The sequence below is a fragment of the Leucopleurus acutus genome (assembly GCF_964270905.1).
Source record: "Leucopleurus acutus genome assembly, chromosome: 2".
In the NCBI taxonomy this organism is placed as follows: domain Eukaryota; kingdom Metazoa; phylum Chordata; class Mammalia; order Artiodactyla; family Delphinidae; genus Leucopleurus; species Leucopleurus acutus.
Window position 1 is genome coordinate 147,708,343 of NC_139143.1, and position 13,903 is coordinate 147,722,245.

Genomic DNA, 13,903 nt, shown 5'->3' on the forward strand with positions numbered 1-13,903 from the left:
CATCCTAGAAGACAAGGTGGCACTCCTAAGGCCTGGAGGATGAGTAGATGTTGGTACGCAAAGGGGAGAGGAACATTCTACGCAAAGGGAACTGTGTTTTAATAATGAGTGTGCTGAAGCTGGAGCACAGAGAGGGCACTGGTGAGAGGAGGCCAGAGGGGACCAGCGGCTTGCTCCCATGGGGCCATGTGCACTGTGAAGGTGAGAAGGTTAGACCTGATTCTAAGGGTAACAGGAAGCTGTTGGAGGATTTTAAGCAAGAAAAGCTGTTGCTGTATGTGTCTTGGAAGTATCCCCTGTGGCTACAGCGTGGAGAATGGATTGGAGGAAGGTGGGCCTGGAAGCTGGGAGCCCAAGTGAAGAGGCTGTTGCAGTAGCCCAGGTGAGAGATGATGGTGGCCTGGACCTGGGTGGAGGCTGTGAAGGTGGAGAGAAGGAACAGAATCAAAAGCAAGTGAAGCAGTAGGAATCACAGGGCCAGAGGGGTTGGTGAAGGTGGGGCACAGAGGGAGCTCAGAGTGGATGAACCTGCGTTTCTGTTTTGGACAAAGGGTGGCTTGCACTACCATTCAGAGTGACAGGCAGCACTGGACGGGGAGCAGGCTTAGGGGGAAGATGCCAAGCTCCCTGTGGGGTGCTGAGTGTGAAGTACTCATGCAGTGTGTTCTCTAGGAGGCAGTGGGATGGGTAGATGTGAAGCTTAAGAGGCACAACGTACAGAATGGAGATGTTGACTCGGAGCCATGACCATGTGGCCTGACCAGGGACTGTGTGCTGTGAGGGGGGAAGAGACATTAAGGACATTGAAGGCATGGGTGGGGTGGGGGCTTGTGGGCAAAGACGGCTCGCAAAAGAGACAAGGGATTGTCAGTAGCGGTTGTCTCTGGGCTGAGAGATTATAGTTGATTTCCTTTCTTTTTTGTTTCTGTTTTTCTTAGCAAACTTAGATTCAGTTCATAGAATATACCAGATACTGTTCTAATAACTTCTTATAACTCTTCTCTAAATTCCCACAATAAACCTATATGGTAGGTCCTTTCATTTTACAGGTGAAGAAACTGAGCACAGAGGAGTTGAGTCACATGTCCCAAGCTACACAGGGTGCAGTTATTGGGAAGCTGGACTGGGATCCAAGCTGCCTGATTCCAGAGCCAATGCTGTCACCACGCATTGGTGTCTCCACAGTATGCTGTTGTATTTTTATAAATGGGGAAAAAAAATGTATATATATATATATGTTTTTTTTTTTTTTTTTGGTACACGGGCCTCTCACTGTTGTGGCCTCTCCCGTTGCGGAGCACAGGCTCCGGACGCGCAGGCTCAGCGGCCATGGCTCACGGGCCCAGCCGCTCCGTGGCATGTGGGATCCTCCCGGACCGGGGCATGAACCCGTGTCCCCTGCATCGGCAGGTGGACTCTCAACCACTGTGCCACCAGGGGAGCCCCAATATATCTATATTTTTAAAATTTAATTTATTTTTTAAATTTTTGTCTGCATTGGGTCTTCGTTGCTGCACGCGGGCTTTCTCTAGTTGCGACGAGCGGGGGCTAGTATTCGTTGTGGTGCACTGGCTTCTCATTGCGGTGGCTTCTCTTGTTGTGGAGCACGGGCTCTAGGCGCACGGGCTTCAGTAGTTGCAACACGTGGGCTCAGTAGTTGCGGCACACAGGCCCTAGAGCGCATGGGCTTCAGTAGTTGTGGCTCATGGGCTCTAGAGTGCGGGCTCAGTAGTTGTGGCACATGGGCTTAGTTGCTCTGCGGCATGTGGGGTCTTCCCAGACCTGGGCTCGAACCTGTGTCTCCTGTATTGGCAGGCGGATCCTTAACCACTGCGCCACGAGGGAAGTCCCGTAAACAGGAAAATATTGATTTTTTTTTAAACGGCAGTAAATGGTGAGAGAAGTACAATAGTACTTTGATCTGCAAGGATATTAGAAAAGAAAGGATTTGCATCCACAAGATCGGTGGTGGTTGTAGAAGTTTGTTGGCGAGCAGCCTGCGTTGACTACTGCAGGGTGTTGGATCACAGTTAACGCCTGCTTCTGCTCGGCTCGTTTTTCTTCAGGCGCAAGCGCCTCCTTGCGCTGGGCTGTGATGGAAGGGCTGCTGACAAGATGCAGAGCGCTGCCTGCCTTGGCCACCTGCAGTCACCAGCTCTCGGGGTACGTTCCCCACAGGTTTCACCACCGTGCCCCAGGGAGAGGGAAGCGCTTGGTGCTGTCCCGCATGTTCCAGCCCCAGAACCTTCGGGAAGACCAGGTGCTCTCTCTAGAGGGCAGATCTGGCGAGCTGACCTGTAAGAGCCAGCGGCTGATGCTGCAGGTGGGCCTGATTCACCCAGCAAGCTCCGGCTGTTACCACCTCCTGCCTTATACTGTCCGTGCCATGGAGAAGCTTGTGCGGGTGATAGACCAGGAGATGCAGGCCATCGGGGGACAGAAGGTCAACATGCCCAGCCTCAGCCCAGCAGAGCTCTGGCGAGCCACCAGCCGGTGGGACTCGATGGGCAAGGAGCTGCTGAAACTTAGAGACAGACACGGCAAGGAGTACTGCTTAGGACCGACTCACGAGGAAGCCATCACAGCCCTGATTGCCTCCCAGCAGACACTGTCCTACAAGCAGCTCCCGCTCCTGCTGTACCAGGTGACGAGGAAGTTTCGGGATGAGCCCAGGCCCCGCTTTGGTCTTCTCCGAGGCCGAGAGTTCTACATGAAGGACATGTACACCTTCGACTCCTCCCCTGAGGCCGCCCAGCAGACCTACAGCCTGGTGTGTGATGCCTACAGCAGCCTGTTTGACAGGCTGGGGCTGCAGTGTGTCAAGGTCCAGGCGGACGTGGGCAGCATCGGGGGCACGATGTCTCACGAGTTCCAGCTGCCGGTGGACGTCGGAGAGGACCGGCTTGCAGTCTGTTCCGGCTGCGGCTTTTCGGCCAACATGGAGACTCTGGACTTGTCACCAACAAACTGCCCTGCTTGCCAGGGGCCACTGACCAAAACCAAAGGCATCGAGGTCGGGCACACGTTTTACCTGGGCACCAAGTACTCCTCCATTTTCAGTGCCCAGTTCACCAATGTCCACGGCAAGCCATCCCTGGCTGAAATGGGGTGCTACGGCTTGGGTGTGACGCGGATCTTGGCCGCTGTCATTGAAGCTCTCGCTACAGAAGACTGCATCCGCTGGCCCGGCCTCCTGGCGCCTTACCAAGTCTGCCTCATTTCCCCCAAGAAGGGCAGTAAGGAGGAGGCGGCCGCAGAGCTCACGGGGCACCTGTATGACCACATCACAGAGGCAGTGCCGCAGCTCCGAGGGGAGGTCCTGCTGGATGACAGGACCCATCTGACCATTGGAAACAGACTGAAAGACGCCAACAAGTTCGGCTACCCCTTTGTGATCATCGCGGGCAAGAGGGCCCTGGACGACCCTGCACATTTTGAGGTTTGGTGCCAGAACACCGGAGAGGTGGTCTTCCTCACCAGAGAGGGAGTCCTGGAATTACTGAGCCAAGTGCAGGTTGTCTAAACGCCCCCGACCCCTCCCACTGCATCTCACAGTCTCGGTGTTCATTCTAACGCTGCCTTTCTTATACTGCTTTCCAGAGCTGGTCTCCCCAGAAAGAGGGCAGCTCATGGAAGGTGAGACCATGTTAGGAAAACCAGTTGTTATCCAGTCATCTGTTTGGACTATTTGTATTTAAAGTCATTATCTTGATCCCTTTGTCTGGTTGGCCCTGCTGCCACATATCATTCCTTTTATATTCTATTTGGAGGTAGTGGCTAGGAGGAGCCAAGTTGTCATCTTGGCCCTCAGGAGAGTCACTTCCCTTCTCTCAGTGGAGTTTCCCATATGTAGGATGAGGCCTCCCCAGTGGCCGAGGCCCTTCCAGCTCCAGCAGTCCAACCACGGGCCTCTTGCTGCATTCGGTCCAGAGAGGCAGCCCGCCTGTCTTCCTCCATTGAGAAGTTGGCCTGATGGTCTGGGGAGAAGAATCAGGACACCTGACTGCCACTGACTCACTGGAGACTTGGACACGACCCCTCCCCTGCTGGTGCCTGAGTTTCCCCATCTGTGATGTGAGAAAATGGAACTAGATCTGTAAGGTCCTTACAGCTGTGACTGGCTGGTTCCCCGAGAGGTTCATGACAGGCAGATCAGATCTGATCTGTTCCTCTGATCCTCCATGTCTAAGCTACCCAGAAGGTAAATACAATTAGCTAATTGCCCCCAAACCACCTCCAGAGACCTGGCCCTTCCTCTTGAGGTGGCTTAGCACTGAGATCATGTTACATTGATTGAATAAAGTCAAACTATTGGGATGAGCCTTGCATGTTAATTGGAAACAGTGCTAACACCTGCCATGTTAACAGTGCAGCAGCTTCCTGCCTGGAAACTTTCCTTTTTCTACTCTTTCTCCACTCAAAAAAGAAAATTGGGTGGCTGGGAAAATGTGTGTTAAACCATTTCTTCCCGCAAGTGTGAGGGGCAGCAGGCTTCAAGTGCCGTGGTGACTTCGTCCTGCGTGCAGAGTTGCATCCTAGTGCCACGCACGACAGCGGTGAATATTAAGGTCTCTGCCTGAGCCCTGGGGAGAACTGGCAGCAGGCTTGAGCTTTCATTGCTCCTGCTTCCAGGAGCAGAATCAGGTTCTCCATCCTCGGCCCCCAGGGTCATGGCTTGTCCAAACCTAACAAGAATCTCTCGGGGCCAAGCTCAAAGCCACCACCTCCTGAAACATGCTTGGCAGCTCCTGGCAGTGGTTCTGTCTTTGGCTCCCCCTATGCTCGCCTGCTCAGCACCGACGCCCTTCTTTTTCACTTGGCGGGCACAGCTCACTGTATGGCGGCCAGCCTCTTGTTGATGGTCAGCTCCCTGAGGCTGGAGTCCTAGGCTGATTCCTAGTGCACTGAAGTTCTTGTCTCGGCCTGTTGTTCTACTTGCCAAACAGCTTCCCTGCGGCTTGTGACCACTGTTCCTGCCAGAGTAACCTCACCCCCAGCACACACCATCAGGTTTCCTAATGACTCACCGGCCTACTGCTGGGCTCTGGGCCAGCATTCAGGCCAGGAGACAGGGATTCTGAGAGCAAACCCAGAAAGGCTGGATTGTAAGGCAGGAATCTTGCCCTTGGCTGCACAGTGGAATCCCCTGCATCCCACCCCGAGGTTCTGTTCTGGGGTGTGGCCTGGGCACTGGCAGTTTTAAAACTCCCCAGATGATTCTAATTCGTAAAGTCGGTGGAGTGCCTTCTGAGGCTACACTGCAAGGTGGAGTATCTGAGTCATTTCGGTTGTGCGTCGTCAGATTGATGTGAGCTCTCTGCTTTCAGTGGTCTGGTCATTCATTTGTTGAGGGCCTGCATGTGCCACTGTGCTGTGAGGCCCTTTTATATGCCGTGTTCAGAACTTAAAACTGTGCAAGGTAGGTCCTGTGAAATCCTCATTTTACAGATGAGGAAACCTGAAACTCCATTTGAGCAACTTAATCAAGGATGTATCAGAGCTAGAATCTGAGTACTGACCAAAACCTATGCCTGTCCCACTATACCGCATGGCCTCCGCCTGGTCAAAATGATTCCAATAAGTAAAAGATTATGTATGTCTGTCTGATCAAGTTAGCCTGAAGTAGAGAAATTAGAATTCGTGCAAATGGGTGCTTTATTGTTCTGAATCTTTTTCTTTTTTTTTTTTTGCGTTACGTGGGCCTCTCACTGTTGTGGCCTCTCCCGTTGCGGAGCACAGGCTCCGGACGCGCAGGCTCAGCAGCCATGGCTCACGGGCCCAGCTGCTCTGCAGCATGTGGGATCTTCCCAGACCAGGGCACGAACCCGTGTCTCCTGCATCAGTAGGCAGACTCTCAACCACTGCGCCACCAGGGAAGCCCAAGAATAAGATTAATAATAAAATCAGATTCAGACTTCCCTGGTGGTCCAGTGGTTAAGACTCCACCGTTCCACTGCAGGGGGCACGGGTTCAGTCCCTCGGGGAACTAAGATCCCACATGCTGCGTGGTGCAACCAAAAATAAATAAATAAATACGCATTTGCCTCCTTATTAAAAAAAATCAGACTCAGGGAATAGAGAACCAATTAATTTAAAATGCTCATAAATGTGTATGACACAGAACGATTTGAGGGTGATGTAGAATCATGGACCTTTAGAATGGGAGAACTTGGAGTGTGCCTGTCCAGCCCTTGTTTCACAGATGGGAGACAGGCCTGCAGTGGGAATTAACTTGCCACAACCCATCTTACTGGCAAACCGCCTGATTGCAGGCCAGGTGCTACGTCTCCTAATTTAGGCTACCTTGGGTCCATCTTGTTGCAGGGAGTGATGTCTGGCTGAGTCAGCCTTTGAGCTACAGAAGTGCCGTAGGTTTGAAACAGGTACCCATGCTCTGTTTTCCAAGGGAGACACGTACAAGGAGCACAGTGATTTGCTCAAGGTCAAGCTGAACTGAAACCCAGGTCTCCTGATTACTTAGCCAGTGTCCTGTAGCCAGGGGCAGTATAATTTGGTGGAAATATCAGAACCTTGAACAGACAGTCCTAAATCCACCACTTAGCAGGGATGTTATCTTAGACAAATAACTTGTCCTTTGTGCATCTGTGTATCTTAGATTCTTCATCTGTAAGATGGGCTCATGATAATGGTACCTACCTCCCTGGGTTGTCTAAGGGTTGGCTGAGCTGACATATGAAAAGCTTAACCCTTAGTGTGCTCTCAGGAAATGCTTCCCTTACATGGGATGACTTAGGAAATACCCCATTGGGAGCTCAGGTTCTGCTGTTAACATATCTCGAGACCTGGGTTTTGTTTTTTTGATATGTTGCTTCACAACCTTCCTGGGGGGTGCCACGAGCAAGAATTAAGTAACGCCTGCAGAATGGTTCCATCTCCTTAGAGGAAAGACAGACATTTTCAAACCGTGTACCTTCTTCTGTCCTTTCTGAACTTGCCAATGTTACCTCTTGCCATAAATTGATGAAATGGGGTTGCTGGCAAAATAACAGGTACAGGCTGTATTATCATTGCTCATTCCTTGGGGAGATGGAGAAGCAACTGGCTGAGAAATGTTTAGCAGAAATAATACTTGAGGACAAAGGCTGGTGCATAACAAAATCGTCGTGTAAATCAAGTTTAGAATGTAAATCAAGCGCTCCATTAATATTCAGTGTTTTAATGGAAGAAACACCTGCTGGGCTATCAATAAAGGAGCTTTGCAGAAATCTCGAAATTGTCATTCCCTTAACTACTTGAGTGCCAGGCCTCTTCACAGAGTTCCCACTGTCCATTTCTACACCTAGACGCCAGAATGCTTTTTAGAATTGTTACGCATCAAGGGCACACACGGCTTTGTTTTAGGGTTAGGAAGAGGATTTTTTTTAAAGTTTTCTATAATGTGGAAAATGGGAAAATAAAGATTTTTATGATGTTACTGTGAACTTTGGGGAAAAGAAGTCAAGGTACTTCACTTAATTTAAAATAATGACTTACATCGTAGTGGCCCAGACTAGAGACTCTGGTGTCAGACTGCCTGGGCCATTTAGTAGCTATGTGACCTCGTGCAAGATACTTATACCCCTGTGCTTCCCCATAGGTAGAACGGGGACAGCAGTGCCTGTTCACAGCAGGTGCTTGGGAAGTGGCAGTTGCCCTTATGGTAGTCAGTTAGTCCTCTGTGCTCAGTAGGTGGGTGGGCAGTGCACGTGGGCCACCACAATGGGGTGGCAACTTTAGGCTCCCACGTTCAGGCCCCTCCTCCGTGCAGGGATGGTGTCCACTCCTATTAAGCCAGCAGCTCTCAAGGCTGCTCATAAGCTTGTGGTTAAAACCGTGTAGGGCCAGAGGAGTGAGGTGGAGGCACTTACCGGTGAGGACACCCCATGTACAAGGAGAGAACCTGTTGCCCAGCTCACCCAGAAAGCACGTGGTCTGACGGAAATGCCATGGGCAGGATGTTGGGTGCTGGCAGGGGTTTCTGCAGGCTGGATTCTTCTACGCAGGTAGACACGTCGGGGACGTTGCAGGTCACAGTGAGCACCAAGACTTTACCATGACCTTGGAGTGAGCAGGCAAGGGCCTCTGGGTTTGTTGCCAACTCCTGGAGGCAGAGGCCCAGTCTTGCTACTGTTAGTATCTCCTGAGGGGCTTAGGGGAGTCCTGAATTCAAGTTCTGGCCCACTCTTCACTAGCTGGCTCTGTAAGCTGCTTCTCCTCTCTGTGCCACTTTTCTTAGCAAAATGTTGCTGAGCTCCTGGCCTCCCATAGGTGTTGCTAGGATTGAGCCCATCCACATGAAGCACTCTAGGACGCTGTCTGGCATATCCTAAGTGCCCAATAGATGGCAGCCGTTACCACCAAGCCCAGCCAGCCCTCACACTACCCCTGGAATATGTCCTTTCAAGGCTCCTTGCCTTTGCTTGAAGACCCTCCCACCTCTCCCAACCCCACCAATCCCTTCTTCAACTGAACGGCCCACATCCGTCATGTGTGCTGGCTCCCCACACTCCATCTGTTCAGAATTCATCACTCCTGCCTGTGTCATCAGTCAGTAATTATTTGTTGTGCACCTGCTGTGTGCTGAGCAGGTGCTGTGCTAGGTCCTGGGAGTACACGCACAGTTCAGGGTCCTTGACTCAGTTTCCAGAGAAGTGGGAGCAACCATCCAATAATCAGACAATTACTGTGTAGTGTAAGTGTAGGGATGGTGCAGGTATCATGGGACATGTGATAAGCCAGGAGGGCTTCCTGGAAGAGGCACCTGGGCCTAATGGAAGACTAGGTGTTAAATAGTAAAGGGGGGAACAGTGGGAATGGAGGGAGGGGAAGAAGTGGAAGAAAGAGTCTTCCAGACAAAGGAAACAATGTGCAAAGTCCAAAGCTAAGAGCATGGCAAGATTGGAGGATAAAAAGTTAAGTTCCATAGATTAAACAAATACTTGGTATGAGGCAAGCTGTGTTCCATGTGCTACACACAGATTAATTCATTTAATTCTCACAGCATCTGCATGAGGTAGATGCTGTTATCCTCATCTTGCAGATGAGGAAACTGAGGACCGGTACCCGAGGCCACTCAGCTAGTGGGTCATGGGGCTGGAATTAGAAGGCAGGCAGTGTGGTTCCAGAGCTGATACTCTAGCCAGTGCACCCTCCTGCCCTATAGCTGAACCGAGGCCAGGATGGCTGGGCTAAGGAGGCTGGAGACAGAAGGAGCTGCAGAGGTAAAGGGCCAGACCCTGAGGGCCTTGAATGCCACACCAGGAGTGTTGATGGGGGAACAGGGAGCAGGGGCATGGACAGACTTGCTTGTAGTGGCTGCATTTCTCTTCACTGGAGCAGTTCTCAGCCCAGGGTTAGGTTTATGACACCCACTCAACAGCATGACCCTGAAGGCAGAGGCTGTCTGATGCCCTGCCCTTAGCTGGTGCCCATTAAATGTTTGTAAAGCAAATGGAATGAAAGGAACATGGCAAAGGAGGCAGGTGGGCTCTGGAGTGAGATGCTGGGGTTCAGATCCTGGCTCTGACACTCACTGGTGAGACTGTGTGCCCCCATCTCCTTATTCATGAAATTGGGATCACAGACCTGAGAGCATGGCTGTTAGGATGAGAGAATTCAGGTACATGGTTTGCACAGTGCTTGCACTCCGTATTGATGGCCATCATCTCTTTGCCTGCCCTTGTGCAACTGCCAGCAGTGTGTTTCATCAGGGGTTGGCTTAAGAGGGCTTTGTTCCTCCACCCAGTTCTCCAGCTGCCACCCTAATTCCACAGAGGTAACCACACAGGGTGTGGGGGGTCTCACCTCCATCCCTGACCCCTGGCCCTGGGAAGGGCCACACTCTAGTCTTGTGGGAAGGAGGGACCCTGGGATGGTGGGAAAGGCTCTGCCTCAAGTCGGGGATGCCAAGGATGCTGGTTCCTTGTCCCTCCTCTGGGCCTAAGTTTCCTCATCTGTAAAATGAGGTGGCGAGGGGTTAAGAACTTGTGGGGAGCTCTGATTAGGCTCTGCTGGAATCCCAGGCATAGGCAGGTGGCCGGGGAGGCAGCAGGTGAAGGCCAGGCCCACAGGTCCCACTGCACGCATCCGCTTCACATGAGGGCCACCTGTCCCCCAACCCCTGCAGGCTCTGCCGCTGAGGAAGGGGAGTGCCTAGGGCCCTTCCCCCACACTCCTGGCTGTGCTCAGCTGGGCTGCGCTGCCCACCATCATAGCCACTGCAGTGGGGCAAGGCTGGGTGAGGCCTTGTGCTCTGGAAGGGGGTGTGGGCACACATGCCAGGCAGGTGGGGCTCACGGGGCCCCCTGCTCCTCACGCCAGCCAGGTTCTCATCCTAACTTCTGTAGGTCACTCCTAAGTACGAACTGGGTTCACTCGCCTGGCGACCCTTAGAGGATGGCAGAAGTCAGAGGAGGCACAGCCATGGACTGGGAGGCCAGGAGCCTTCCTGGAAGAGGTGTAAGGTGGCCACATTGGGTGTGAGCTTGGGAATGCCTTTACTAGTGCTTGTGTGTATGCAAGTGGGGCCTTGGGACAGGACTCTGGCTAATTTCTTTTCATTCATTAGTTCCCTCATTCTTCCATCCACTCATCGGCACACACTCACTGAGTTCCCACTGTATGTCAGGCCTAGGCAGTCAGACCAGCCCCTCATCTGGCCCCTGCCCACTGAGAGCTTACCTTCTGGAAGGTTTAGTGCAGCATTTCTCTAAGTGCAGCCTCTCTAAGTGCAGCCTTTCTCATTAAGCACTAGTGACAATTTGGGCCAGATATCTTTGCTGTGAGGGCTGTCCTGTGCACTGTAGGATGTTTAGCAGCGTCCCTGGCCTCCACCCACTAGCATTCCACCAAGTTGTGACAACCAAAAATGTCTCTAGATATTGGCAAATGTCCCCCCAGGATGCAAAGCTGCCTCTGGTTGAGAATCACTGGTCTAAGTGCTACAGGTGTGCATGGATGTGCCCCTGCGTATAGTTTCACTGAGTTAAGAGTTGGTTATTAGTAATTATGTGGCAGGCACTGCACTGAGCACTTTGCACATGGTATCTGCACAGCAGGGCCTCAGACATGCCTGTGAGGGGGGAACAGGGACCATTCTCCACGTGGCCGTCCCTCACTCACAGTTACAGCAAGTCAGCAGCACCAGGATCCTACCTCTGGTCTCACAGCTCGCCATCCTAAGTCCCTTTTCTCCCCTTTCTGCCTGTGTCCCACCCCAGCTGGAGCTGGGGCAGGGACTGAAGAGAAGGTGGAGCAGAAACGACTGAGGACTTGACTGCCGGGAGTCTTACGAAAGGGCTGGGTGATGGGGATGATGGTCACATAGGGATCGTTCTCAAGGTGCGTATACTTGTGACCGTACAATTCGCTCTCATCTGGCATCTCACCCCAGCCTCAGTGTCCAGAAGGCGGCACGGTAACCAGTCTGCGTCACAGGTGAGTAAGGCGGCACCCTGGAGCCTGCTCTGCCCCATGAGAGTGTGGTGGCTCCTGCAGGGAGCCCTGCAATGCCTGCTGGGGGTGCTGCTAGCTGAATGTTAGCCTCTTACACAAAGCATGGAGTCCTGCTGGAGAGAGAGAGGATGGCCTCAGTGTGGCCTAAGCCAGGCTTAGGATGGAGGCTGGACTTCGGCTCTCTGGCCACAAGCCACAGGCAGGGACCTGCACCTGGAAGAAAGCTGCCTGGTCCTTTGTAAATATTCCACAGCAAAATGCGCTTCAAAGACAAAGGCAGGCACAGCACAGAACCCCAAATTAGTCGATCTTAAGTACAGCAGCTGGTTTCAGTTTAATGATGTATTAGTTAGCTTTGCTATAGTAACAAACAACCCCCAAATCTCAGTGCTTATTACTACAACAAACATTTATTTCTCATTCATGTTACAGTCAATGGCTGCAGGCCAGCTGCTTCAGCTCTGCTCCATGTGTCTTAGCATCTGACACCCAGGCTAAAGGAACAGCCCCTCTCTGGGAAATATGTTCCCACGGCAGAGGGAAAAGAGCAAAAGCCTACCACATGATGCTCTGTAAGCTCGGTCTGGACATGTCCACTCACATCCCTTTGCATCAGGAGCAGGGAAGTACACTCTTCACTGGGGGACGGGGTGGGCAACGCAAGGTAAGGGTATATAAAATCCTCTAGGAAGGAGGAAGCAAAAAGCTGCAGACAAAAATACAACGTATGACAGTGACTCAACATACAAAAAGATTTCCCAGTTTCAAAAGCATAAAATTCTGAAATGTAAAAACTGTGACATACTGTCCAAGTATGTCACAGTTCTCCATACTGCAAAGATCAGGAAAAGTGACAAACATTTTAGGGGTTCTGGAGGACCCCAGTTTGTAGGTCTTTATAGATACAGAAACAGGACCTGGCTTTCCTGGCCCCATCTCACCCCAAGGGATCTACAGCGTCCCCACAGAGCAGCCGTCTGTGCTCGTGAAGTCACGGGAGGCCTGAGTCTCTCACCTCTGATACCTTACAATTACACGCATAGTTTGTGTATGTCTGCAGTGTGAGCCACAGCTTCTCTAAGGCCTCTGACCCCACAAAGGTTCAGAACCACGGCACTGGATTGTGAGTCAGCGTCCACAGACCAGTGAGTTCCTCAGGTCAGAGATGGAGGCTGGTGGGTAACACAGCTCACAGTGAGTCCAAGGATGTCATGACCAAGACACGGAGTTTTGTACCAAGAGAGATGAGTGAAGACCAGCTGGAGCTCAGCACTCTGACCAGAGAGGCTGCAGTTCAGGAAGTCGGCAGCTCCTTCCCAACCACAATGCAGGGAAGGCCTGTCCCCAGGGTGACAGAAATAAACCGCTGGATTCTAGGAGTAGGTCCTGCTGATTCAAGTGTGCTAGACCCCAGGCTGAGGAGCAGGAGGGGGGAGGAGGTCCAGGGGGCCTGGCTCTCACAGCACGGCCCGGTCACTTTACCTGGCGCACCTTTCTCCCCCAGAGATAATTCCTGCAGAAAGCAGAGGATCCTACACAGACCAAAAATGCTGGTGTCAGGGCTTTTACAAAGTACCTGCAGTGAACACAATAAAAGAGGGGTTAATTGAATTGCAATCTTAATCATCCATGGACCTTCCCAACAAGTCAAGGTGAACCTTTAGATATGAGTCAACATTAAAATGCAAGTTCAGCATATTTATTTGTTTGGTTGTTTATAAGTCTGCAAATTAGCATGACCCTCTCTCCCTTAGAACCTAGCGAGAACCTTTGGGCAAGTCCTATAGCATCATGTATGTCTATGGCTAAACGTGAAATAAAACAACAACACGCTTTCAGTCCTTCATTCAACAGTGAGTGCCCAGGGTAAGCCAGGCCGCTTGCTGAAAACACACATTAAACAAAAAACAAAATTCACCATCCCTCTCTGGGGGGAGGGAGATAAATAATGACAGCAAGGCACAACTGTAGAAGCATCTGTGAGGTATGGTGTTAGCCCAAGGGACGTGATTCCCTCTATGGGAAAGGGGAATCAGGAAAGGCTTCCGGGAAGCTGCCATGTCTCAGCTTGCGTTAACTGAAAAAGGGGTAGAGACGGGGCATAGGGGAGCAAAAGCCAGGAGGTGCGGGTCACTAGAGCGTTTGCAGCTGCTGGGCATAAAGCAATGGAGTGGGCAGGCTAGGCAAGGCCTTAGCCTCCCGGGTCCAGGGGTGTTAGCAGCACCCCATGGAGTTGGGTATGGACACAGGAGCCTGTAGCTTGGCCCAGCACCCAGTTCAGGGTCTGAAGTTGCCAGTCACACGTGCTAAGCCTCCTGCCTATGTTAGTCATTTAAAAAATAATCATTTCCAATGCATTTACACTTTCTGAGAAGCATGAAACTGGTTTTCCTCCACAAATCAGTCTGCTTTCTGTTTAGATTTCTCCCCCATTTTCTGGAAGACGGGG

The 13,903-nt window shown here is 51.7% G+C and overlaps 2 protein-coding genes across 2 annotated transcripts in view; one reads left to right on the forward strand and one right to left on the reverse strand.

The window, feature by feature from the left end:
• The first annotated feature begins 1,091 nt into the window (after positions 1–1,091).
• On the forward strand, positions 1,092–4,221 carry PARS2 (prolyl-tRNA synthetase 2, mitochondrial). The gene is made up of 2 exons (XM_082832501.1): positions 1,092–1,184; positions 1,816–4,221. Exon 2 carries the CDS (start codon positions 2,096–2,098, stop codon positions 3,521–3,523), a length of 1,428 nt encoding a protein of 475 aa, XP_082688627.1. The 5' UTR covers positions 1,092–1,184; positions 1,816–2,095; the 3' UTR covers positions 3,524–4,221.
• A 7,532-nt stretch (positions 4,222–11,753) lies between these two features.
• TTC4 (tetratricopeptide repeat domain 4) overlaps positions 11,754–13,903 on the reverse strand; it is a 36,121-nt gene continuing 33,971 nt past the window's right edge. The window contains exon 10 of the mRNA XM_082834524.1: positions 11,754–13,030. Coding sequence (XP_082690650.1) covers positions 12,928–13,030 — 103 coding nt within the window. The 3' untranslated portion in view covers positions 11,754–12,927. The remainder of the gene's footprint in view (positions 13,031–13,903) is intronic.

What these genes read in the sequence shown, in the direction of transcription:
- PARS2 (XM_082832501.1), top strand. Translation starts at nt 2,096, where the DNA reads ATGGAAGGGCTGCTGACAAGATGCAGAGCGCTGCCTGCCTTGGCCACC.